Source organism: Phyllostomus discolor, chromosome 15 (genome assembly GCF_004126475.2).
Source record: "Phyllostomus discolor isolate MPI-MPIP mPhyDis1 chromosome 15, mPhyDis1.pri.v3, whole genome shotgun sequence".
Taxonomy (NCBI): Eukaryota; Metazoa; Chordata; class Mammalia; order Chiroptera; family Phyllostomidae; genus Phyllostomus; species Phyllostomus discolor.
This window is the reverse complement of record NC_040917.2, coordinates 26,392,451-26,417,027: the sequence shown is the minus strand read 5'-3', so window position 1 is coordinate 26,417,027 and position 24,577 is coordinate 26,392,451. Positions and strand designations below refer to the sequence as shown.

Sequence of the window (24,577 nt, the reverse complement as noted above, 5' to 3'; positions counted from 1 at the left end):
CCCTCAGGAGGGAGGGAGGTGCCAGTCGGGCGCGGCCGCGCGAGAAGGGGACGAGTAAACCGAGCCCTCCGTCCCGGAGCGGCCCGGACGCCGCAGCCCGAGGGCCCCGCGCACCCTGCGCACCCCGCCCCGGCCCCGCTCCGGCAGCAGGCGCGCGCGCTCGGGCGCGAGCAGGACGCGGCCCCGGCTCGGCTCCGGGAGCGCGGGGGGCGGCGGCGGAGGAGGCGCCGAGGCCACACCCAGCAGCGAGCGGATCCGGCCGCGAGTCGCCCCGCGCCCGAGCCCCGCGCACCCCCGCGGACCCGGCGCACCGAGGCCGCTCTGGCCGAGCGCGAGCGCAGCGACCATGATCGCTTTGTTCAACAAGCTGCTGGACTGGTTCAAGGCCCTGTTCTGGAAGGAGGAGATGGAGCTCACGCTGGTCGGGCTGCAGTATTCGGGCAAGACCACCTTCGTCAACGTGATCGCGGTACGGGGCGCGGGGTGCGGGGCGCGGAGGTCGGCCTGTCCCCGCCTGCCGCGCCGGTTGAGGGGGTGGCCGGTCGCCGCCCGGCCCAGCCAGGTGCCGCGGGGAGGAGCGGCCCGGCGCCTGGGGCCTAGCACGGCCCGCGGGGACCCGGGGGCGCGCCACCCGCGCTCCCGCCCGGCCCGGATGGCACGGCAGGGGCGGGGGACCAGGGACAAGGCTGGTGCCCGGGACCCGCGGCCCCGAGGGGTCACGAGACCGGAGGGATCCCCCGCCCAGCGCGACGGCCTTTCCACCCCCGCGCAAGGGGGCATGACGGGGCGAAAGCGCTGGGCCGGCCCACCCAGCGCGCCGACCCGGTGGCCGGAGGGCCTTGGGAGGGGGCCTGGGCCAGGCCAGCCGCACCCTGATGCTTTAACCCCTTCTTGCGGGAAGAGGAAGCCCCGGCTGCCGAGGGGGAGGGGAGGTGTCCCCGGGGTTAGTGGAATCAGCAGCTGAGGCCCTGGGCTGGAGCCCAGAGCCGGGTCCCAGGACGCCCTCCTCGGGGGGCGCGCCCGGGGGTGTCCGGGAGGAGGGCGTCGTGAAGGGAGTTTGGAGGCCTCGCCTGGCTCAGAAGTTGCAGGAGGAGGTGGTTGGGGCCAGAGACGAGCCGGAGGGGCGCTGCCCACTCTGGACCTGGGAGGCCGTGGCCCCCGGGCTCCCCGCAGTCGGGACGGGGGGGGGCGGGGGGGGGCGTGATTGGGAGGCTCGGTGCCCGGGCAGCGGTGCGGCAGGGGTTAAAGTCTCTGTCTCCGGAAAAAAGGGGAAGATGAGCCCTGCGGTGTGGGGGCCCAGGCTGCAGGCATGGCTGCGGCCTGCGTGGCCCAGCCCCACTGGATCCGGCTGGGGGGCGTGGGAAGGTTGGGACCGGGTGCCGGGCCCCATGTCCTCATGCTGGGGACTCTCAGAATCGTGGGCTGGCCGGAGACTGGCCAGGAATGCTGATGAGGTAGGTCAGCACAGAAGTGTGGCCGGCCAGCCAGCCAGCCTGCTTGACAGGTCCCTGGAAGAAGCGTTCCCCGAGACCAGAGGCTGGAGGAGCGGGCACCCTGGGGCCCCACGTCCTGGAGCCAGCTGCCTTCCTCAGACTCTGCCAGGCAGCAGAGCCGTGTCTGGGCAGGACCGTCAGGCCCGAGCTGGGTGTCTGGGCACCGTGGTTCCTGAGCTCCTGTCCACCCAGCCTCGGGCCCTGGGGCCGGACACCGCTGGTTACACTTGGCTCGAACCTGGGCCCCGGGCTCTGTGAGTGGGAGTGCGGGGCCTGACCTGGATCCCCCAGGCCCGGGTGGCACGGCTTCCCGGCGTTCGTAGCCAGGGCTCGTCTCCAGGAGACGTCTCCAGGGTATGGCCGAGAGGGGAAGTGAGTGGCTGCCGCCCCGGAGGCTGAGCCTGGGTGTCCCCAGGGACCTTTGCGGGCAGCATCACGGAAGCCGTGCTCCCGGGCCCTGGACCGGCCTCCGAGGGCACCCCGGCGGTCTGTCTCCTGGCCCGAAGGGCGTCTGAAGGGCCAGCGTCGCCCAGAGCCTGGGGTGCCGGGGCGGGCGGGGGCAGATCCCCACTGCAGCCGATTCCTCTGTCAGGGTCGGGGTGCCGGGGGGTGCAGGGGCAGCCCCCCACCCCCAGCACAGGCTCCCCCCTTCTGATGTGAAATGTGTCCTTCAGTGCACACGTCCCAGAGTGCAAGCGAGTGTCCCTTTGGGGGGCCACCCCCTGGGCTTCGAGGGGCTGTGGGTCAGGATCGCTCGGGGCCTAGGCCCTCCAGGGCCCCCCACATCCCACACGCACGCCCCCCACCCCGTGCACTCCCTCCGGAGTGGGTCGCGGAGAGTGGGACCCAGCCCACCAGCGATGTCCTCAGTCTCTCCTCCCAAGCGCTTGTCTCCGCTTCTTGTCCACGTGGCTTTTCTCGCCCCGGGAGGTCTGCAAAGGCAAATCGCAGACGAGGTGAGGGGCCCAGCTGGTTGCACCAGCTGGGAAAGAATCAGAGACAATGTTTCCAGGAACCTGACGCTCACCTTCGACGTGCTGCTAGAACGGAGGCGGTGTTTTGCCCAAGGGAGGGGAGAGGGCGGCTCTCAGATGGTTAAGGGTGTGCCTTGGGGTGGGAGTCACGGGAAGGGGGCCCTGGGGGAGAGCTGGAGCGGACCCACCGTGGAAGGGCTGGAGGGGCTTCGGGCCAGAGACAAGGGGGCGGCCTGGCCGGCCTCCGCCCACAGTGGTCGCCCCTTCTCTGGGGGGGGAACAAGCCCAGGCCCCCGTGAGTGGATAGCGTGGAACCCTGCACGCACACCTGCGGCAAAGTTTACTTCGTAAACTGGACACAGCGAGAGATGAACAACAATGACTGGTAACAAAACAGAACCGTTGTAACAACGTACCTAAGTCAGAGTTGCGGGAGTCTCCCGCTCACAAACTGCCTCATTGTCCTGCGCGTGCGGCGGCGTGGGGACCGGACAAAGCGGTGATTCACAGCTCGGCCAGCGGGACAAGTGGGGTGGTGCGAGATTCCATCACGCTGCTCAGAATGGTGCGCACTTTAAACTTATGAACTGTGTGTTCCTGGAATTTTCCACTTAATATTTTTGGACTGTGGTTGACCAACCGCAGGTAACTTCTTTTTTTTTTTTTTTTTTTTTTAAGATTATAGTTATTTATTTTTAGAGACAGGGGAAGGGAAGGAGAAAGAGAGGGGGAGAAACATTGGTTGGCTGTCTCTTGTAGGCCCCCCACTGGGGGCCACAGCCCAGGCATGTGCCCCAACCGGGAACCCACCGGGTAACCTTTTGGTTCGCAGGCCGGCGCTCAGCCCACTGGGCCACACCAGCCGGGGCTCCTGACCTTCAGAAAGGAACTTGTGAGATCGGGAGGCGTGAGCACGGACAGGAAGTCCTCACGGGGTCCCGGTCAGCGCAGTTCACAGCTGCTCTGGCAGCCGGAGGGTGCCCTGGGCACCCCGATGGCCCAAGGTCACAGCGCCCAGGCTGGGCTTTCCATTGCACAGGGCCCTGAGGGTCTTCTGGTTCCTGAGGAGCTGTGACGGGTCCTCGTGCCATACCCACCACATCCAAGCTTGTGTGACCCTCGTCCGCCAGCCTGGACACAGAAGCCCTGTCCCCACGTCCTAGAGCACAGGTGGCAAACACAAGGACCATGCCCTCCACCTGGTTTTACCCGGCCCGGCACAGCGCCCGGCTCCTTGCCCCTGGTTGAGGAGCAGTTACACCTACGCAGTCCTGAAATCGCATTCGGCCCTTGGAAGGCAGCCGCCGGGCTGATGTGGCCCCCAGTGAGAATGACTTGGACGCCCCTGTCACAGCAGGAGGCCCTGAGGCCCGGAGGCTCGGGCGTCCTGCCCCAGCTCCTGCAGGATGGGAGGTCACCAGTGCTTGGGCTTGAGGTCCCCACCGGCCAGGATGGGGGTGGAGTGGACGCTGGCCCTGCAGACGCCTGCCCCCACCCTAGCAGGTGCCCCACTGGGACTTGAGGGGCACGGGATGAGTGGCTGTCTCCACCCCACCAGAAAAGGAGCAGCCCCTCAGGGCACCTGCCCTTCCCCGGGGACTTCTGACCTGGGGAGGCTCTTGACCCTTCGACAACAGACAGAGCTTGGAGGCCCTTTCCCCCGGGACCACACACACGGGCAGAAGCATGAGCTCGCAGCTCACCCAGTGCCGGGGTGGGGTGTGGGGGGCCCCGGGCCTCTGTCCCATCTGAAACGGGAGTCCTGGGCTCCCGGGCCTCCCATCTGAGGGCCTGGATGGGGTGGGGGTTCCTGCAGGTCACCGGGGATCCGGGTGCTCTCGGTCAGAGGGGCCTCGGGGGGCAGTCGCATGGCTCTGAGGAGGACACCCCGTCTCCTACCAGGGGTGTCCAGGCTTTGGGTGTCTCTGGGCCACGCTGGAAGAGGAAGGGTTGTCTTGGGCCACACACTGTGACACGTAATCACAAAAATATCTCATAATGTGTTTAGTAAATGTGCGATTCTGTGCCGGGCCGCACTCACAGCCACCCTGGGCCCCGGGGCGCCGCCCCTGGGCACCTTGCTAATAGCGGTCAGAGCCCCGGCCTCTACCTGGGGCCTGAGATGGCTCACTCCTGCCCCCTGGTGGAGGAGAGCAGGGTCTGTCGCCGTCAGGGACCAGGTTAAGCGTGGGCAGCCTGCGTCCCTCTGTGAGACTGGGACGCGCCCCTGAGCTCGGTCTGCCCTTGGACGAGGCCTCCGGCTCCTTGGGAACACAGCCCAGAAATCTCGGAGACAATGTATGGAGGAGAAACAGAAAGTATTAGGGTTTGAAAATGGGTTCTGGGGAGTAGACGTACAGTCAAGCCCTCACGGCCCAGCGACACTTACCGAGGTGGTGGGCGTGGTTGGGGAGGGGCGTGCGCAGTCGCGGGTCACCCAGGGCGGGGTCCGTCCTCACAAGTGCAGGGTAGGACAGACGCGCAGGACCAGGGACAGTCCAGAAAGCGCTGGGTGTGCATTGCATTTGGGGGTGGCTGGATTACCCCCCAAAACTCGAGTGCTTCCCTGGAGACCCCTGACCGCTTCCTGTGGCCTGTCCAGGGCTCTGCGGCTGGCTGGCAGGCGCCTGACCCCGTGGGGGAGCCGGGTCGGAGCTCCGGAAGAGCTGGCTGTGGGTCTGTGCAGAGAGGCTCACAGGCCTCTTGGTCACGGGAGACCTCCAGGGTGGGGGCGGGTGCCCGCGACGCTCCCGAGCTGGCCCCGAGACCCGCAGGGGGCGCCAGAGGCGCTCGGACCGGCCTCTGTGGCGCGCTCGCAGGCTGCCACCTGGGAGGTTCGCGGGGTCTGGTCGACTGTTGCCCCCTTTCCGATTCTCGCTTCTCCCTCCAGTCGGGACAGTTCAACGAGGACATGATCCCCACGGTGGGGTTCAACATGCGCAAGATCACCAAGGGGAACGTGACCATCAAGGTAGCGGGGAGGGAGCGGGAGGGTGGGAGCGGGGAGGGAGCGGGAGGGTGGGAGCGGGGAGGGAGCGGGAGGGTGGGAGCGGGGAGGGAGCGGGAGGGTGGGAGCGGGGAGCCCCTGGCGGGGTGGGGGAGGGGAGGCGGTGCCCGGGGGGCAAGAGGCTCTGGTTGCCTGCCCGCTGCCGAGACCGCTGCCCCCTCTTCTTGCTCAGCTCTGGGACATCGGGGGACAGCCCCGTTTCCGCAGCATGTGGGAGCGCTACTGCCGCGGCGTGAGCGCCATCGTGTGAGTGCCCGCGGGTCGCGGCCCCGCCTCCCCGGCCGGCCCCGCCCCCTGCCGGCCCCGCCTCCCAGAGGCCCCGCCTCCCAGAGGCCCCAGATTCAGAGCTGGTTAGTGGTGATCCGGTGCGTGACCAGCTGCCGCGCTGGGCCAGCCGCCGCTGCTCCGCAGAGCACTCACCTGCTGGGGGCGCCTGTGCGACCCTCCTCACGGCCTCCCCGCGCCCCCCCAACCCCCCACTGGCCTGAGTTTTGTGTAGTTTAAAGGGTTCATTCCCTGGCTTTTTTTCTCCTAAGATTTTATTTATTTATTTTTAGAGAGGGAAGGGAGGGAGAAAGAGAGAGAGAGAGAAACATCCATGTGCGGTTGCGGGATCATGGCCTGCAACCCTGGCATGTGCCCTGACTGGGAATTGAACCTGCAACACTTTGGTTTGCAGCCCGCACTCAATCCACTGAGCTACGCCAGCCAGGGCTTTTTTCCCGCCTTTTCAAGAGTGATGTCACCCTGTGTGCAGATGCCCAAACAGAAGTTGAGCCCCTGCTCTCTGTGACCTGACTGTTTAGAGCAGGACAGCGGGGCCTGCCCTGGCTCTGTTCCCCAGCCTGATGGGTCTTCCCAAGAAGGCCTCAGCAGGTCGCTGTGGGCGGGGGGGTCTCCCCGCTGACCCTGAAGGCCCGAGCTTAGCCCCGAGCAGGGACTTCAGGGGACGGGACACCGAGGCCCGGGAGTGCCTGCAGGTTTCACCTCCGTCCACCCAGGAAACTCGCCCAGCGCCCCCGCCAGGCCGCAGCTCCCGTCCCGCCTTCATGCGCTGTCCCGCTGCCTCCCGCAGGTACATGGTGGACGCCGCTGACCAGGAGAAGATCGAGGCCTCCAAGAACGAGCTGCACAACCTGCTGGACAAGCCCCAGCTGCAGGGGATCCCGGTCAGCCGCGGGGACCCCCTGGTGCACATGCGCGCGGTGAGGACGCGCAGAGGGGTGGGCAGACGCGGGTCCCCCGCCCTAAACCTGGACCCTCCCTCCTCTGCAGGTCTTAGTCCTGGGAAACAAGCGAGACCTCCCCGGAGCGCTGGATGAGAAGGAGCTGATTGAGAAAATGTGAGTCTGGGACTTTTCTCTGCCTCCCCGCTCGCTCTCCAAACCCCTGGGCTGCTCCCCAGCACGGGTCTGCTCTCGGCGCCGGCCACACGAGGGCAGCAGAGCCCACCTGCCCGGGAGCCTCGCGCTCCGGCCCCACCCCAGGCCCTGGGCAGACTCCTCTCCGGTTCCCCCCTCCCCAGGAATCTATCTGCCATCCAGGACCGTGAGATCTGCTGCTACTCCATCTCCTGCAAAGAAAAAGACAACATCGGTGCGTGGGTTTGGGGTTGCGGGTGTCCTGGGCAGTAGGGGGTGGGGGGCAGTTCAGCCTGTGGCTCCCAAAGCCCCCCCGGCAGAGGTTCTCCTGGGGGAGGCCCCCATCCTGAGCACCTTCCCAGCTCTGCCGGCCACTCCCGTGTGGTCTCAGGCAGAGGGCCCCGCCCTGGGCCTGGCCGCCCACTGGATCACCCCAGGGTCTGACAGAGCACTCCCCTGGACCCGCTTGCGCCCCGATGCCCCGCCTCCCGCCTGGGGCCCTTCGCAGCCGCCAGCTCTGGGCTCCAGTGGCCTGAGGGTGGGTCCCGGCCACCGCAGCATGGGGAGCCCCGGGCTCCCGAGTCGCTCCCCGAGGTGTTGCTGGGGTGGGGGGGGGCCCACCCCCCAGGCCCAGCCCTGCACGCTCTGTCACCCTTCCCCTGTCCCCGCCCAGACATCACCCTACAGTGGCTTATCCAACACTCGAAGTCTCGGAGGAGCTGAGAACGCGGCCCCGCCCCTCGGACCAGCGACCCCCCTCCGGACCTGAAGCCGGGCTCCCCGCCTACCTGCTCCCCTTCCCCCCAAGTCCCCCCTCGTCACTGGTGTGGGGAGGGGCCCTCCGGGCACCCGAGAGCCCTGTTCTGCTGAGGTTTGAACCCTGTTTTTACTGTAAAATAAACCACGCCCTTCTGGTCCCCTAACCGCACCCGCCCGCCCCTGTCCCGTGGTCCCCGCACCTGCCCTGCTTCCTCCCCTCCCCCCAGCCCTGGCCCCGGGCCCCTGTCTCCTGCCCCTGCCCGGTCCCCCTCCCGCCCTGCCCTGTCCCACACTCTTCTGTTATTGTCCTGTGTGTACAGTATATATATGTATATATATTTTAATTTTTTAATTTAAGCAAAGACTAAAATCGACCATTCGATGCTGCAGGGGCCAGTCGGGGTCTGGGAGGGGCGGCCTGGCGGGGAGGTAGGGTGCGAGCTGGCACGGGGCAGGGCCAGGGCAGGGGGGGTGGGGGCCGGGGCTCGGGGCAGGGGCCAGCCTGGGCACCGGCGGCCGCCCCGTGTCCTGGGCGGCCCCACCTCCCGCTCGGGCTGTCCCTCCTCGCATGTCACAGGCTGGCAGAGTCCTGGACGTGCCCCTCCCACCCCGGCCTGGTAGGGCCCCAGCGCAGCCGGCTGCCCGGGACCGGGCAGGCCCCAGGGGCAGGAGCCCCGCGCCCGTGCAGGGGCCCCCACCCCGCTCCGGTGCCCTGCTTCTCTGCCCTCGCCTCGCGGAGTCTCGCGAGGACAGGGCTCCGCGGGGGCGGCGGCTCTCCGGGTTTCGTGTTTGCTCGTTTATTTAATTTAATGATTTGTAAAGTGACGGTCCTCCTCCTTTTTTTTATACTTTTCAGCTCATTCTTAACCTCTGTTTGGAGAACGATTCTTGTAACTGTACATTTTTTTGCCTCCTAACAACACGAATAAATTAGCAATTTTGTGCCGGGAGTGTGTGGTGCCCGCCCTTCCTCCTCAGAGCACGTGAGGGGCCGGCCGGGGCCGCGGCGCCTCCGCAGGCGGCACCAGCAGCCGCAGAGAGGGGGCCACACAGTCACGGGGCCCAGTGGCACCTCACAGGGCGCGGGCTTCACAGGGCACCCCTCCGTGCGTGCCGGGCCCTGGCCAGCCGCCTCCGTCTCTGGTCGGACCTTGTGGTCCTGGGTGGGAGCTTACAGCTGTCAGTGCCACTTGGGCTGTGGAAGGGACCGCCCAGGGCCTGGGAAGTCGTGGCTGGGGGTGGGCCCCGTTTCCTTACAGCCAGGACCTCACCTGCAGCCTGAGTTGGGCCGCAGCCAGCTCTCCGTCCCCACGGCCCACCTGGAGCCAGCCCACGGTCCTCAGGGCGGAGCCTGCTGGCCTCCCTTCCCGGCTGCTGGTTTGCAGGGAGGGGCTGTGCACTCACCCCCTGCCCACTTCCAGCGTCTTCCTGCCCACCGGCCCCTGTGTGCCCTCCTCCCCCCTCACAGCCGCCGGCCCTGCTCCCCCAAACCCGAGGCCATCTTGACCCAGTTTCACAGCAAAGCTCCGCCCCCACTGCTCCACCTCCCCCAGCCCCCTCTTCACCCTGGAAGTGGAGCCGGCGCATCCGCACGCAGCACGCAGGGACCCCTCACCTGCCCCTCCAGGGAGACCCCCTCACCTCCCCCCGCAGGGAGGTGGAGCCACGCTGCTCTCCAGGCCAGCGGGCCCTGGGCCTGGGCGGCCCTGGCGGCTCCCAGCTCCAGCAGCTCCACCAGCCTCCCCAGCGCTCCATCTCCCCGGCATCCAGGGCTTCCTCCTTCCCCGGGGGTTGGGGGGATGGGGGAGCGGGGGGTGGGGGCGGATGCAGACGGAGGACGCTCACCGCCGCCACCAGAGGCATTCAGGGAGGGTCTGGGTGGGACTTGGTCCACAGGACTCAGTGATTTCCCAGTGCCCCCTGCACCCCCATGAGGAGGTTGGAGCGGCGGGGGGGGGGGTCAGGCTGCCCCCTGCCCTCTCTGGCAACAGGCCCTGCCCCCTGGCCTGGAGCCGGGGGAGCAGGACAGGGAACTGCCTGTCTTGGGTGGGTCCTGCGTCCCCCCCACCCCGGGGAGGGGGTGGTGTGGGAGGAGCCACAGGCAGGACACGTGGCGGTGGGGGCCTGACCTGGCCACGCAGGGTACTCGACGCTGGACGGGGAGGAGAGGAGCGCCCTGTGAGCCGCCGCCCTTGGGGGGTCCCGGGGTCCCCGCCCACACCCGAGGAGGAGGGCTGCGGGGGCCTGGCCAGCCCAGCCCTGCAGAGCGGGGCTCTCCAAGGGAAGGCAGCTGCTCTCGCCCCCACCCCCCCGACCCCGTGGCGACCAGCCCTGGGGAGGGGGAGGGGGCGTCGTCCCCCGCGGAGGGCGAGGCCGCTCGGGGACATCCAGTGACTGCCGTGAGGCGGCCGCCACCGCAAAGCGCAAGGTCCCGCACGGCTCCCCTCCCACCAACCCCGCCCGGGCCCGAGGCTGCCCTCCCGCAGCCGGCCCCGCGGAGAGCGGGGGTCCGTGCCCGGCTCAGGCCCATCGCCCACCACTGCCAAGCCCGGGACCCCAAGCGACAAAGGCCACATTGTTCCCCAGCCGGGCTGGGCGGGAGGGACAGTGGCTCCTTCCCAAGGCCTGGCTGGCCCGCTGGCGGGCTCTGCGGAGTCTGCGCCGGCCAGGGGGGGTGGCGCTGGTGGCTGGTGGCCTTGGTAGGGCCTCAGAGCCCCACCACCCACTCGGCACGGAGCCGGCCAGCCAGCACGAGGGAGAGGCCCCCAAACAGGATGCTGAGGGGCGCTCCCCGCCCGGCCCCCTGCCCTCCGTCCGCAGCCCTGCCCGGTGCCCAGACTTCACCTCAGCTCACCCGGGCCCCCTCCCCCGTCACTGGGCATCCAGGACGGGGTGGGGGAGGGGATGCCCCTCGTCCAGCCTGCCCCCCATCCTAAGTTTCTGCAAACAAAGCTGGGGCTGCGGTCGCTGTGGCAACAGGTCCACTGAGCGAGGGGTGGGTGTCCCCCCAACGAGGGTGCGCACTAGGCAGCCGTCACCCGGCAACAGCCTGCCGCCCCCGGCTGCGTCGCTGCCCGGGGAGGGTGCCAGGGAACGAGAACAAGGCTGCTAAGATGCCCGGGAGAGCAGGGGCGGGGGTGGTGGGGGGGACAGAGGCCTGGGCCCAGGGCAGGCTGAGGCCAAGGGGTGTGGGAGGGGCAGGCCAGGGAGAGGGGGCCCAGGGTCCCCCCAAGAGGTCCTCGGTTGGGCCCTGTGGGCAGACGCGCCAGCAGGCCCTGGTCCGAAGGCAGCCCGGTGGCTGGGGCAGCAAGTGGTGGGTGGCCTGGGCTGAGAGGCCCTCCTGGCGTCCCTGGTGCTGGTCCTCCAGGCCCAGACAGGGCCAAGGCCCCCCGAGGAGGTGGGGTGCCCGGGCAGGACTGGCGAGAGGGGCTGCAGGGCGCTGGGAGCAGGGAGGGGGGAGGGACAGGGGGCAGGCAGCTGCAGCACAGTTGTCCTAAGCGACAACAACAGGGGCTCTCAGAGGCAGAGGCGGGACACCCGGGGCTCCCGGGGGCACGGCTGCTGGCGCCCCTCAAACGGAGCTTTGTGGAGAGGGGAGCAGAGGATGGAGCTGGCAGCCCTTGACTCCCCGGGGACAGCTGGGCTCCGACCCGGAGGAGCACTCGGGGCCCCCCATCCATGCAGCCCCCCATCCACATGGCCCCTCTGTGGCCATCGGGCCGTGGGGCTGGGGGGACACCAGCCACAGGCCAGGAAGGGCCCGAGGGGGCCCGGAGCCCGGCCCCCAGGGTGGGTGGGGCACAAGGAAGTCGGGGGCGTGCGGCGCGTTCTACCTAGTTTATTGTTCTCCGTGGAAGGCTGCTACGGGGGAGCACCTGGGGGGGCGTGGGGACAGGGGGACCCGGGACACGTCGGGGGAGGGGGAGGAGGAGGAGGGAAGGAGAAGCTTCTGGGAGAAGTGGAGGGCCGGGTGGGGGAAAGTCCAGGCTGGGATGGGTCGGGCCCAGAGAGGAGCTGAGAGGGACTGGTCCCCACTCCAGGACGGGAGGGCGGGCAGGGGGCACTCGAGGGGGCACGCCTGACGGGTGTGAGGGTCCCAGGCAGCGGGGCGGGCGGGGAGCAGCTGCACTCCGGGCCCCCCGAGGGTGGGGCTGTGTTTCCGGAAGGGCGGTGCTAAGGACCCACCAGCGTCCCCGTGCCCCTGAGGCGAGGACGGGAAGGCCCTGCTGGGGGAGGGGGCTCGGACACGCCCAGACCTCGGCACGAGGGGCCCAGTCCACCTCTGGCCAGCGGGACGGGCAGGAAGGCCAGCCCCCCGGGCACGGAGACCCCAGGGCCCTGGTGCCCCTCCCCTGGCGCCCCCCGCCCCGGGGCCAGGCCTCAGCAGGGCGTGCCCAGGGGCAGCAGCGGGGGCGACTCCCTGGGCTTGTGGAAGTAGATGGAGGGGGACAGCTCCGTCTTGACCTTGCCGTCCGGGCCGGGGGCGGCCGCGGGCTCCGAGGGCGCGCCGCAGGCCTCGCCGCACTCGGCGCAGCAGCAGCAGCAGCAGTCCAGGAAGGCCTGGCCCAGCGGCCGGGAGACGCAGAGCAGCAGCACCGGCATGGCGGCGCCCTTGAAGAAGGCGGAGAACTGGGTGACCAGGCCCAGCAGGCCCAGGGTGTGGCGGGCCAGCTGGGGGGACAGGTAGGCCAGCACGACGTTGCAGACGCTCTCGGGCAGCGTGCACAGAGCGTACACGGCGGCCAGGCCCACCACCGTGGCGTTGAGCTGGCGCTCGCAGGGCTCGTGCTTGCCGGCCCGGCACTCGGGCTTCCTCCCGGGCGGGCCCCGCACGCGCCAGGTCACCAGCTGGCAGGCGACGGTGAAGAGGACGGGCAGGCAGAAGTAGCAGCCGAAGTACCACCACATGCGGGCGTTCTGGTAGGTCATCACCAGCGAGTAGAGGGACTCGGGCAGGCTGGCCGAGGGCTTCATGACGCACGTGTCCACGGCGCCCGCGGCGGGGCCCGGCTCCTGCGCCAGCTGCCACAGCAGCAGCTCGGGCGCGGCCAGCATCACGGAGCCCACCCAGATGACCGCCAGCTTGGCCAGGATGGACCGGCACCGCTCGACCGGCCGCAGCCTGGGCAGCGTGCTGGTGGCCACGTGGAAGCGGTCGATGCCCAGGGCGCAGAGGCTGAAGGTGGTGACGCCCAGGGAGCAGACCTGGCAGAGACGGGAGGGGGAGGGCCGTGGGGTCAGACCGGGGTCCCGGCGGCCAGGGGCCAGCGGCGCGTGCGAGGGGCCGCAGTGACAGCCCGCGGGCACGGACGCCAGGGCCTCCCCTGTGTCACTGGACCCCACGACCGGCCGCCTCCAGGAGAGGCTGCAGCACCTGCAGGGGCGGCGGCGAGGTCCACGCCCCGGCGGTCTGGCGCCTCTGGGGGACGGGGGGCGAGTGTGCACCCCTCCGAGCCCCGTGCTCCTGGGTTGTGGAAGGGGTCGCCACGGCAGAGTCGGAGCGTCGACACAAAGGCCCGGACGGCCCGGGGTCCGCAGGCCCTCCCGTCCCCACCCCGCAGCACGTGGACGCGTGGTCTCAGGGGGCACAGCTCACACACCCACACTCACACTTGCCTGCTCGCAGACATGGTCACTCACATGTACACACTCACAAGCACACCCTCATATGTTCACACATGCATAAACACACTCACATGTGCCTGCTCACAAACATGCTCATTCACACAACTCTCCCACACTCATGTGCTCACACACCCATACACGTGCACACACTCACACACGCTCATAAACACACCCACACACTCACATGTGCCTGCTCACAAACATGCTCATTCTCTCACACGCTCACATACACATTCATGAACACACACGCTCACATGCTCACAAACACATGGATAAACACACTCATGCACACGCACACGCTCACTCTCACCCTGTCCAGAGACACCCGGGCTTGGCTGTGTGGGGCCAGGAACTCGCCCCCCCCCTGCCCGGGGCTGCCGCTGTGCCCGCGGAACACCGCCCTGTGAGCCAAGGGGAGGATGCCAGGCCTCGGGGCGGGGGGGGGGGGGCGGAGCGGGCCGGGGAGAAGGGAGGGCGAGGATGCAGACCACACAGGCACTGGGCTCGGGGGCCCGCTGTCCGCCCTCTTCCCTCTCTGGCCCGGGAGCAGGCCCCCGGCTGTGAGCACCGCCCTGGGGCTCCGGCTCTCGACACCCCCGCCCCCCGCAGGGGCACCCAGCCCTCTCCTCTCTCCCTGCATCTCACAAAACATCTCGAGGGTCATTCTGAGACTGCCCCCCCCCAACAAAAGGTCCAGCAGCCTTGAACTTGGTCCCTGTCACCCACCCTAGCAGGAGGGCTCTGCCCACTGATGCATGACCTCTGTCTTGGGGGGTGGCCGAGGAGGACCCAGGGTGGGGCCCGGGGACGAGGTGCCCCATGTGGGCCCCCTCCGTGGGCCACCCCCGGCACCAAGCACCACCCACTGAGCTGTCTCCACTCCCAGCGCCGCGGAACCCTTCAAGGGCTCAGCCGGTGGTCACTGCGACTGTCCTCCTGGTGCACGGACAGGGACACGGAGGTCCGAGCAGGACGAGCGACTCCCTCACAGATCCCTCCGCACGGGAGGGGCGGGGCCCGGCCCCTGATCTTGTCTGCTCGGCTCCAAAGTCCTGTCCAGCCGTCCCTGCTGGGCCCTGCTGGCCGGGCACTGACCACACACATTGCCCAGACTCCAAGGCCCAAGTTCCAGGGTCTCCTCTCAGGCTGGGGTCCTCAGGGCCCCCCGGGGGGCTCCCTGGGTGGGGAGGGCCGGAAAGGGCCGTGCTGGTGGCCGAGCCTCAGAGAACCTCTGTGAACACGGAGCCCTCCCCAAGGCGCAGGGACCAGGGACAGAGCTGGGACAGCAGCCGCATTCTGACACCTGGCTCTGACCCTTCACCCCCACCCCCGGGCAGGTCAACACGTCACACGTGGCTCTCAGCCCAACCCCAGACTCGAAAGGCTGCTGCCGGCGCCTGTCTGCTCCCGTGCAGGCCCAGGGCCCCTGGGTCTCCGCGCGGCGCCCGTGTGCCGGCGGTTCTGTCCTGATGGAGCCCGCGTCCACCCACACCCAGGGGCTTGTCTCGGCGTGGGAGGTGCGGGGAGGAGGGCAGGGGACCCTGAAGGACGGGAGCCCCGGCATTCATGGCAGGGGGGTGGGGGGAGACAGGTGGGCCTGTGGAGTCTGCAGGACCGTGGGGGTCTGTGTCCCTCCAGACGCCACTTCGGGAGACAGGGTGATGGGGAGCAGGGGCAGCGGCCTGGGGCAGGAGGGGGAGGAGACACCCCAAGGGCAGGCGTCCCCAGTTGGAAAGACGGCGGCAGACAGCAGAGCAGAGTGTGGGGGAGGGACGGTGCCCCGGAGCAGCTCCCCCAGTGGAGGCCGGGCGGGGCCAGAGCTGCGGCCCTGCACCCCAGGGTCTGCTTCCCCAGTGCCGCCCCCCCCCCCAGAGCCATTCCCTGCTGGCCCGAGTGCCCGGTGTGCGGGAGAAGGCAGCGAGGCTGAGCTCCGGGCCCTGGGGTCGGGGCCCACACCTCCCCCCGCCCCCGGCTGGGCCCCCGCGGGACGCTCACCTCCAGGAAGGGCACCGCCCGGCAGGACACGTCCCCCAGCAGCCTCTGCTTGGTGAGCTCGTCGAAGACCACGACGGGCAGGCAGAAGAAGAGCACCAGGAAGTCCCAGAGGGCCAGGCTGGCCAGGATGGCGTTCCAGGCGCTCTTCAGGTGGTAGCTGTGCCACACCACGCACATGACGGCCAGGTTGCCCACGATGCCCACGGCGAACACCAGCAGCGCCAGCAGCAGCACCGCGTAGGCACCGTAGGAGTCCCCCGTCACCGGGTACAGGGGGTTCTGCATCCGCAGCCTCTGGCCCGGCGCCCCCGTCACAGGGCCCCGCGGCCCCGGCCCGCCGCCGGGGGCGTCCCCATGCTCGCCTGGGGCGCGGCTGGTGGCCGCCGAGGGCCCGGTGGGCTGCGGGCCCGCGGGGCGGAGGGGCCGGGGGAACTCGGCCCACTCCTCGGGCACGTACTGCTGCACCCCCCTGGCCTCCTCGTCCCCCGTGCCTCTCCTGGGCCGGCCCACCTGCTCCGGGACCCCGGCTCGGTGGCTGCCCGTGGCCGACACCACGGAGAGCGCGACGGCCAGCGGCCACAGCCACCGCATGGCCAGAGGAGCGGGAGGCAGCCGCCCCGTGGGGAGCCGCCGAGGGCCAGGGACCCGGTGCCGCGGACCCGAGCGAGGCAGCTGGCCGCTCGGTCCGCCCCCAGGCAGGCGTCTGGCATCGCCAGCTGCTCCGGCGCCCTTGAGCCGCCCCCTCCCACCCCGCCAGCCTCGGGCCGGGCAGGCCCTCTGCTGGACACTCGGCGCCCTTGCCGCCCTGCACTCCAGGACTCCCCCTCTCAGCCCTCGGGGCAGCCACACTCCAGCCCCCCCTCGAGCCCTCAGTGAGCACCTGCCGCAGCGCCTGAAGCCCGGGGGGCCCCGGGGCCCCACCCCCGCAGGTGCTCACACAGCCGACCCCCGGGTGGGCCTGGCGCTCGGCCGACTCCCCTGAGAGCCTCTAGAGGCCGCAGAGCGAGGCCGGGACACGGTCTGCGTCCAGAGCCCTTCAACTTGACGCCGTTCGCAGCGGGCGGGCGTCCACCTGCCGGCCTCCTGGCCACACGACGCCCTCGGAAACCAGCGCCACCCCAGGGTCTGGACGCCACCCCAGGGTCTGGACGCCACACCCAGCCCCAGGCCCCGGGCGGACGGCCGCCAGCAGGAGGGAGCGGCTCCCCGGCACCTGCTGCGTTCCCGCCGCTCCGCGCAAGGGCATGGGCAGGGCCTCGGCCACCAGGAGCGTCCAGTCCAGAGGGGACAGCCCTGTAGGACGGTCATCTGGGCGCCGCCCACTGGGCACGCTGACAGGCGCGGGGCCAGACGCCGGGGAGCCCAGGGAGTCTGGAGGCTCCTGGGAGCCCCCCACCCCCGAGAGGTGACTCTCGAACTGACCCTGACCCTGACCCTGACCCTGACGACAACAGGCGAGCCAGGCAGACGACGGGAAGAGGGCGCCCTGGACAGAGGACACAGCGTGTGCAAAGGCCCAGAGGGGCGGCCGTGGGTGCTGGGCGTGGCGGACCACGAGGACTCGGGGGTGCTGAGGTGGGGGCCCGCAGGCCGGCACACCCGCAGGCCGGAGCGAGCCAGAGGCGGCTGAGCGGAGGAAGAGGACGGACCAGGCGGGCGGCGGAGAGCGGGGTGCACAGCCTTGCAGAGGAGGCCGGGGGGCGGGGGGGCAGGCAGCGTCTCGGGGCCTTGGCTACACGAGGGAGGGACAGGCCCGGGCTGACCCCGGCGGGTGATGGGGACTGCGGCTTGGCCCTCCCGGAACACCCCGTGTGTGGGTCCGAGAAACGGTTCCTAGGGCTCGTGCCGAAGGCAGCGCCTGGCAGCGGCCCAGCCCTCAGCTCCGCCCCCCCCTCTCGGGCACGCACCACCCGGCGCAGACCTGGGCCCGGGAGCCGCCGGGACGTGCCCCCCTCTGGTCCTTGCTGGTACCAGTGATGGTGCCCCCATCACCCCATGCCACGTGGGGCAGGTGCTCACTGTGATGACGGAGCCCTGACCAGGCCCTGCCGCGCTGGCCCTGGGCCTCCGAGGGCCATCGGAGGCCACCAGGTGGAGGCAGACATTCAGTGATGGGCGACAGGCTGCGCCTGCTGGGGGAGGGGCCGGCCCAGCGCTCCTCCCCCGCCCCAGCTTCTAGGAAGGTCCCTCCCCGGGCAGCAGGCGGGTGGGAGCTGGGAGACTCCTGCCCTTGGGCGTCTCTGTGGGACGCCAGGAACTCCCTGTCCCTCTCCCTCGGAATTCCCCAGCGCCGGTGACGGAGGGGCTGCAGGTGGCTCGGGCTGGGGCAGAGGCCGGGGCCCTGGTGGGACACACACGGGTGGGGGAGGCTCCGTCACCGTCTGCATTTGCAGAGAGGCAGGCGGCCGCCAGAGTGGCCCGGGGGCAGGTTCTGGGCAAGTCTGTCACCAGCCAGAGTGTGGGCCCAGACAGGGGCGTCCCGCTGGCCTGCAGCCGGCACCAGCCTCTAGGGTGAGGACACCAGATCCCAGTGGACCCCCACGCCAGCCCTCTGCGCCCCGGGCTCCCTGTGGGGGGGGCCCAGGTCCTGCTCTGGGGGACACGCCAAGGGGCTGCTGAGGGGACGTGCTCCAGAGCGTCGGGTCAGGGACCCGGTCCCAGCTCTGCCGCCAGCAAGCCCTCCGACGCCCGCGACCACTCAGTCACTCAGTTTATCAATGCCGGCTGAGCACCTACTGTGTGCCAGGCATCATCAGGGGCACTTGGGGGATGGGGAGCCAGCCACACGGCCACCTCTGTGCCCTCCCCAAGTTCACGTTCACGGGCGGTCGGAGCCGCTGAAAAACTGAGCCCGGGCAGCATGACAGGGACCGTGGGAAGGGCGGGGTGTCGGGGGGCCTCTGGTCTCCCCTACTTCCCTGTGGGGAGGGGTGTGTGGGCTGCGGCCCCGGCCTGAGCCTCCCACGGACTCAAGATGGTGCTTCCAAAGGTGAGACTTCCGTGGCCGCCTGGTCAGCAGTCCCCCAAGCGCGGCCCTGGGTCCCCACAGCTGGGGCTTGTTTGAAAGACACATTCTCGGTCCCCAGCCCAGACCTGACGCTCAGCAAGGTGGTGGGAGCTGCAGCCTGTGTTCTAGAAGATTCTTCAGGGGATTCGGATGCAGGCGAGGGTTTGATGGTGCCGGGAATGGGGGTGGGGGGAGCTCCTCCCCAGAGCCCTGGAACGGAACTCCCAGGAGGGGCCGGAGGAGGGGGACAGGGCCCCAGGGCTCGCTGACCCCGCGCCCTCTCTGACCTCAGGTGGGCAGGGCCCGCCTCCCTGTCTGGGACCCGGGTGCCCGGCGGCGTCCAGGAGGCGCTTGACACTCGTGTTTACCAGACTCGGAACCAACCAGCGACAGGCACAGGCGGCCCACCAAGTCCTCCCCGGTCCACGGTCCCCGCGTCCCCGCGGCGGCATCCTCAGCGGGAGGGAGACTGGCAGCTGCCCCGCCGCAGCAGGAGGGTCCGGCCAGCAGGTGCCCTGGGCTTGGGGGTGCCTCCCGGTCCCTCTGCCCAGCTGTGGCGGCCGGCTCCCCCAGCCCCGGGTCCCAAACCCATCTCACCCCTTCTCACTCCTGGCTGCAGTGTCCAGATGCAGGAGGGCCTCTGGGGACCAGGCTGCCACATGCACAGCCGGTGCCGGGGAGCCTGAGCGTCTGGCCTGCCGGTGCCAGCCGCCTTCCAGGGCCCGGGACACCCCCACTGCGGCTCCAGGGTGAGGGGGAGGCTCGCTGCAGACACCGCCCCCCGAGGGGTGGCGGGAGGGCTCCAGACTGCCCTGGGCCAGGGGTCCCCAGACAGCCCCCTCTCAGCACAAGATCCCAAACTTGTCTGCGATTGGCCCACGGCAGGGCTGGAGGACGCCGGGTGGTATTTGTTGAACGAATGTTTATTGATCACTTTCTGTGCCACACAGGTAATGACTGCTCCCGAGCCCGGGTTACTAATGAGCGAGTGGCCTCTGTTTGCACACCTCCACTGACGGAGAGCTCACTACCGCTCGGGGCAGCCCCTTCCCAGGTTAGACTCTGTAATGGTGTGGATGCGACCCCTTTCTGAGACAGCGACTCCAGGAAAACCCGCCCATCGGTTCTGGTTCTGGTTCTGGGCCCTGGATAGGACAGGTCACACATGTGCATACACGGGCTGGGAGGCGGTGAGGGAGCTGGTCTGCAGGAGGGAGGGTGGACAGGTCCCAGGCAGGAAGGTGGCTGGTGGGCAGCACAGGGCGATTCCAGGACGACGCAGCCGCTGGGTGGGGAGCGGCGTGTCACCCCCTGGAGGACAGCGCCTGGGCCCCGATCGGGACGTCGGGGGTGGAGGAGCCGGGCAGGGGTGGGGCGAGGCTTCAGGCGCCTGGGAAGCCCTTGGAGGGTCATCTCCATCCCTCCCTGTCGCCTCTCCCCAAGGGACCCCGGGCAGGAGGGCCTGGAAGTCCCTGACACGGTGTCTTCCTCTACGGAAACCTCTGGTGGCACATCCCCTCCGGCAGCTGCGGGCCCTCTGGGGCTGGGACCTGGTCCTGAAGCCCCCGGCCAGGGCAACAGCCACCTGTCCCGGGGGTGACCGTCTTGGAGGGGGGAAGGGCCAGGGTCCTACCCCAGCCCCCACCCTCAGGGGCTGGCCCCGCCCGCCTCTGGGACCACAGCCAGGACAGCAGGCATTCACGGCCAGGTGTCCTTCCCGGCTCTGCTGTCCCTGTCCCAGTGGTCCCCACCCGGCGGCCAGCCTCCGCTGGGAGGAGTGCCACAGGGGCAGGGCGGGGGTCGGCCCCGAGGAGCGCCGAGCAGGCGGCCGGGGAAGGACGGCTGGCCTCCTCCTGTCCAGGCCCCTGAGCCCGAGAGCAGCACCACCGTCCACCCACCTCTGGAGCTGGGGGCCGGCGGTTCCGAACTCTGTGCCAGACGGCTGAGAGGCTCTTCTGACTCAGAGGGGGGCGAAGGAGATCGCCCCCACCCCCTCCTCTGTCCCCCCCGGCTCGCCCCGGCCCACCTGGAAGCACCGCCCACCACGGGCACCACCCACGGCCAAGGGCTTTTGTGCTCACGAAGCCCCCAAGGCCAGCAGTGTGACCCTGACAGGGACGCTGGGGACCCCGGACCCCACCGCCCAAACCCTGTTTCTGCTCTCTCTCCCTGGGTGAGCCGGTCACGGAGGTCGACCGCCGGCACCGCCCAGACCGGGCGGAGCAGGGGGGGTGGCATTTCCAGGTGCAGAGAGGCCAAGGGCAGACACAGAGACCCCTGCCTGGCCCCCACCCGGGTCTGGGAGCTGGGGCCCCTGGGCGGAGAGGAGGGTTCCTGGCCCCAGGTGAGGCCCGCCCGCCCCTGCTGTGCCGGCCGCAGGGCCCAGGGCTCCCCGTGAGTCCACCCCGCCAGTTCAGGGCTGCCGCTCCCCTCGAGAGTCTGAGCCGTTGGCACAGTCTCTGTTGTGTCCCCAGCGAGCTGGGCGGGGCCAGGCCTAGGGGCCGAGCGCGGGAGCCCAGACTCTGCCCTCAGAGGGCTGCCAGTGCGAGGGCCATTTCTCCGGGCCCCTCCAGGGAACACAGAGGCAGGCTCACGTTGTCCCCAGCCCCCTCTGCGGTGGCCCCTGTGGCCCACGCCCTGAGCCCCAGTGCCTGGGGCCCGCACGACCCCTGGCTCAGCCCAGGCTTCCCGTCTGGTCTCCAGGCGGGACCCGCAGGAGCGCCCAGCCCTCCCGGCCCTGTAGCGGGTGCCAGGGGTGGGGGTGGGGACCTGGGGGCACAGCTGGCCCACCATTACCCCCCGGGGCACCCACCCAGGACATCCTCCGGGGCGGGCCCACGGGCCAGCATCTGGCCTGGCTCCTGGGACTCGGGCCAACTCTTGCCGACCGGAGCAGACGCCGGCACGGAGCCGTCCCACGCACGGGGAACCCGCCCACTGCGCCTGTAACAGGGGGCCTTTGCTAGGGGTCCCTCAGGCCCCTCCAGACCCACTTCCCCCCAGGAGCTTCCTCGCCCCCCCCCACGTGAGTGTTTCTCTGTGCACCCACTTTCGCTCTCAGGGCTGCCAGGCTCGGCCTCGTAGCTCACAGAAGGGCTCGCGGACCCTGGGGAGACACAGGCAGGTCTGCCCCCGTCTCCCGGCCCCTGGGGCCCTGCCCGCCTCTGGCCCGGGGGGATGCACGGGGCAGCTCTTGTGTGCTCATCCATGCATCTGTGCATCTGTGCGTGAGTGTGTCTCCGTGCTCAGTGTGGACCCGGGCCCCCCCTGCAGGGCAGGGTCCCAGAGCCGCTGGGAGAAGGATGTGGCCCCCGGGGATGGCTGTGGCGGGGCCTGGCCAGCAGGGGGCGGCAGATGCACCTGCTGGAGGAGCGACGAGGCCCAGGCCTCCGGGTCGGCTGTCAGTGCTCAGGGCGGCCCGGGAGTCGGGGTCACGGCCGCCTTATCTCCGAGGGCTTCTCCCGGCCCAGATGGACACTGTTCTCTGGAAGGGCAGGGACGCTTGCAGGCCGCTGCTTCTGGGTCAGTGGGACATGCCCTTTGGCCAGCATTCCCAGCAACGTGTGGGTTCACCTTGACCTCGGCGTGCCCGGACACCCCCGCCCTCCCGAGTCCAGCGCCCCGGCCGCGGCAGTGACCTGCCGGCCCAGATGGCGGCCGGCCGCAACCTGCGCAGCCACAGGGGGCCCCCTCTGCTCCGAGTGACCCCCTGCACGGACGGGGAATGCACAAACATCTGTGGGTGAACGTTTTAGGAACCAGACTCGGGGGGGAGCGTCCAGGGACACGGCCAGGGAACTGTTGCCGTGGTAACTCGGCAACCTTCTGAGGGTCAGGCAGAGGGGAGGGGCCAGGCTTCAAGCCCTTCCAGCAGGGCGGGGCCCAGACCCTGCCCCGAGTCCGAGACGGATGAGGCCTGGCCCCGGTGGGGACTCCTCTGCTCACGGTCACGATGCCGAGGCCACAGGAGTGGACGCAGGGCCCTCCGCCCCCTGCAGCACCTAACGGAGTCCACTTTCTGCCTGTTGGCTGAAGGGCCGCAGCCCCCACCCTCCAGCACTGTCCCAGGGACCCCTCAGCTCAGAACCGGGGGACCTGCCAATCACCGGGACTCAGGGCTGCCGCTTTGCAGGAGCTGCAGGCTTTCAGCCGACGCCCTGCCCTTCCCCCGTTGCTGCTGCTGTCTGCCCCGGCCCTCCGCAGGGTGCACCGCCCATGTCTGGGCAGGGGGGGGCGACAGAGTGGGGAGCCTGGCAGGCCCCCTGCCAGCTCCCTGGGGCGGCCCGGCTGTTGGTGCCCTGGACTTTGGGCTCCTGCCCGCCGGGGCCAGCGCGGTTGCACCCAGGGTGCCCGGGCAGAAGGCCAGAGGGAATTTTCCACCTGCCTGCTTTGTTGTCTGCTCTGTGGTCTGGAGCAGGGCCCGGGGAGGGGCGGCCCCAGGGGGCCCGGTGGGACAGCACCCGGTGGTGCTGCTGGGCTGCTTCCCTGGGAATGGCCAGCTCCGGCCTGGGTCCACGACAGGCACTGTGCCTGCCCTTCCCTCCTTCAGGGATGCCGGAGCGTGAGCGGGGCGGAGACGGCCTCCCGGGCGAGCAGGGCGCCAGGGTCAGAGGGGGACTTGGCTCATCCGCCCAAACCCCCGCCTGGCTCCGACGGGGATGCCGAGGCACCGAGAGAGCGGTGGGCACGCCCAAGGTCACAGAGGGGCGGGCTGGCCGAGCCAGGGCTCAGCATCTGCCGCCTCTGCAGCGCTCTGTCCCCCGACCTCAAGCCCAGCCCGACCCCTGACCCCTCACACACAGGCCTCTCTGCCTGCACGGCGTTCGTGGGGCCGGCCGGCCCCCCACACCTCCTCATGTGAAAAGCAGCCCAGGTCCCCCACCACCATCGGGTTGCACCCCCGAATCACCCCAGGCTGGCTGAGCAGCCACCCAGCGCCTCGGGCTAAGGGCGGGGCCACGGCTGCAGAGAAGTGACTGAAACCAGGTGGCAACTCCCACGCCCGGGGAGGAGCTCAGAGGCCGGGAGCAGCGGGGCAGGGGGTGCGGATTGGGCCTCCAGGGGGGGCCAGGCCTGGCGGCTGAGAGAGCTGGACCCGCTCGGAGCCTTCTGCTTGCCCCCAAACCCCCCCACCTTGCTGGGGAGCCCCCAGACCCCTGGCCTGGCCTGGCCTTGAGCCAGGTCTCCCATCTCTCCTCCCTCCCGGTGAGATGACCCAGGTGCACCTGCTCTGGGAATAAACAGTGAAGTGGAGCCCGGGGCAGGGGCGGGGCTGAAACTGGGTGCCGGCGGCAGCTGAGTCACCCGGAGGAGAGGGGTGTGGAGGAGGGGACACAGACCCCGCCACAGCGCAGGCCGCGCCAGGCCCCAAACCCGTCCCCTGGCACCCCTGGTGCTTGGCAACCTCGCCTCCCACCTCTTCCTTTCACTGAGTTACGCGCTGCGCCCCAGAGCTGGCCCAGAGGGGGCAAGGGCCCGTCTGGGGACACACAGCCCACCCTGCCTGGAGATTCCGGAGCCGGGCTGCAATCCGGCCGGGAACAGCGGTCCCCGCGGGCTCTCCCCCTGCCCGGCCCCGCCCTGCCTGCCGGGAAAAGACCAGTCACCCAAGCTGCGCTGAGCCTGCGGTGCAGTCAGGCCCAGAGCTGCCCGGGGACCGGGACGTGCGGCCCCTCAGCCTCCCCGACGTCAGCCAGCGGGCGGGCAGTCCCCGGAAGCCCTGCTCAGCGGAGTGACGTCACCACCACGGGGCCAGACCGGCTCCGGCGGCCGGGAAAGTTCCACCCTGGGGAGCGGAGGGCGCGGAGACCCAGCACCACCCGCCCCTCGGGAGGGGGCCGCCGACCGCTCCAGGGAGACCGAAACCCCGGGTCCTTCCTGCCGCCGCCTCCCGCCCCCTGAAACCCGGGCTGGCGCGGCCCCCAGGGTGACTGAGTCAGCACCCGGGGCCCGAGGAGCAGCGGCACGCCGGGCCCTCCCCGGCCTCGCAGCGGCGTAGCAGCCGAGGGTGGAATTCACAGAACTCGGAGTTTCGGGTCACCCTGGCAGACCTCGGCTTGTCCCCGGTCCGCTGAGACCTGAGCAGGCTCCGAGCCTCAGCCGTGAATCGGGGCGAGTGCACACCCCCAGCAGGGCCGCAGCAAACACCTGACGGGTGCCCGTGGGCAGCCCCTGGCCCCACCCCTCGCCCCCGTGGGCTGGGTCCCCGGACGGTCAGGTGCAAAGACTGTGGAGAAGACACAGGTGTTGACCAGTGGGCGCTCCGTGCCCGTCCTGTGTCCCCCCCGCCCGAAGGGTCTACAGAGTCTCCGCCTTTTGTTTGTTCAGCAAACGAGGGGGCTTGAGCCCGACGCACC

The 24,577-nt window shown here is 70.0% G+C and overlaps 2 protein-coding genes across 2 annotated transcripts; one reads left to right on the top strand and one right to left on the bottom strand.

The window, feature by feature from the left end:
• The first annotated feature begins 126 nt into the window (after nt 1-126).
• Nucleotides 127-8,544, top strand: ARL8A (ADP ribosylation factor like GTPase 8A). Its single transcript, XM_028531121.2, has 7 exons — nt 127-469; nt 5,358-5,438; nt 5,647-5,720; nt 6,550-6,643; nt 6,750-6,817; nt 7,000-7,070; nt 7,509-8,544. Exons 1-7 carry the CDS (start codon nt 347-349, stop codon nt 7,556-7,558), a joined length of 561 nt encoding a protein of 186 aa, XP_028386922.1. The 5' UTR covers nt 127-346; the 3' UTR covers nt 7,559-8,544.
• A 3,291-nt stretch (nt 8,545-11,835) lies between these two features.
• GPR37L1 (G protein-coupled receptor 37 like 1) lies at nt 11,836-15,930 on the bottom strand. The gene is made up of 2 exons (XM_028531116.2): nt 15,215-15,930; nt 11,836-12,799 (listed from the first exon to the last, which is right to left on the bottom strand). Exons 1-2 carry the CDS (start codon nt 15,803-15,805, stop codon nt 11,975-11,977), a joined length of 1,416 nt encoding a protein of 471 aa, XP_028386917.1. The 5' UTR covers nt 15,806-15,930; the 3' UTR covers nt 11,836-11,974.
• Nucleotides 15,931-24,577: the final 8,647 nt, after the last annotated feature.

Excerpts from the sequence above, each read along its gene's own strand:
- ARL8A (XM_028531121.2), top strand. The coding sequence starts at position 347 with ATGATCGCTTTGTTCAACAAGCTGCTGGACTGGTTCAAGGCCCTGTTC. Across the intron at positions 5,721-6,549 it reads CGCGGCGTGAGCGCCATCGT|GTACATGGTGGACGCCGCTG; the intron begins GTGAGTGCCCGC and ends TGCCTCCCGCAG. Across the intron at positions 6,818-6,999 it reads AAGGAGCTGATTGAGAAAAT|GAATCTATCTGCCATCCAGG; the intron begins GTGAGTCTGGGA and ends CCCCCTCCCCAG.
- GPR37L1 (XM_028531116.2), bottom strand. The coding sequence starts at position 15,805 with ATGCGGTGGCTGTGGCCGCTGGCCGTCGCGCTCTCCGTGGTGTCGGCC. Across the intron at positions 12,800-15,214 it reads GGGCGGTGCCCTTCCTGGAG|GTCTGCTCCCTGGGCGTCAC; the intron begins GTGAGCGTCCCG and ends CGTCTCTGCCAG.